This window comes from Loa loa, assembly GCF_000183805.2.
Source record: "Loa loa unplaced genomic scaffold supercont3.5660, whole genome shotgun sequence".
Lineage (NCBI taxonomy): Eukaryota > Metazoa > Nematoda > Chromadorea > Rhabditida > Onchocercidae > Loa > Loa loa.
This window is the reverse complement of record NW_018113830.1, coordinates 1-524: the sequence shown is the minus strand read 5'-3', so window position 1 is coordinate 524 and position 524 is coordinate 1. Positions and strand designations below refer to the sequence as shown.

General features: G+C 28.1%; 1 protein-coding gene across 1 annotated transcript; it reads right to left on the bottom strand.

Annotated features, from left to right (window-relative positions):
• Nucleotides 1-2: 2 nt before the first annotated feature.
• LOAG_16314 (hypothetical protein) lies at nucleotides 3-308 on the bottom strand (the record flags this gene model as incomplete). The annotated part of the gene is made up of 1 exon (XM_003151802.2): nucleotides 3-308. A coding segment is annotated over one exon (306 nt), but the record flags the coding sequence as incomplete, so codon positions are not given.
• Between the last annotated feature and the right edge of the window lie 216 nt (nucleotides 309-524).

Here is a 524-nt window from a genome sequence, read left to right as displayed (position 1 = left end):
ACCTGTGAATGCACTCTGTGAATATGTGTACAAGTATGTATATGTATGTATGTGTCTATAAATGTATATGAATGTATGTATATGTATGTATGTGTGTGAATGTATGTATGTGTGTGAATGTATGTATGTGTGTGCGTATGTGTGTGCATGTGTCTGTGAATGCATGTCTGTAAATATGTGTACACGTATGTATATGTATGTATACGTATGTATATGTATGTGTGTGTATGTGTATGTATGTGTATATATCTGTGAATGTATATCTGTAAATATGTATACACATTTATGAGGCATGTGACATTATGCATAGATTATATAATAACCAATAATGATCATAAATTTTGTTGATTTGAAATAAATCTTTTATAATGATTAAAAATTAACCATTCATTATAGTATCAACAATCTAAAAATGAACTGGTTTTTTTTTTTCTCTCTCTCTCTCTCTCTCTCTCCTCTCTTTCCCTCTCTCTTTTTTTGTTGTTAATTATTAAACATTAATTGCCTATTTTTAGTTTTTTTTT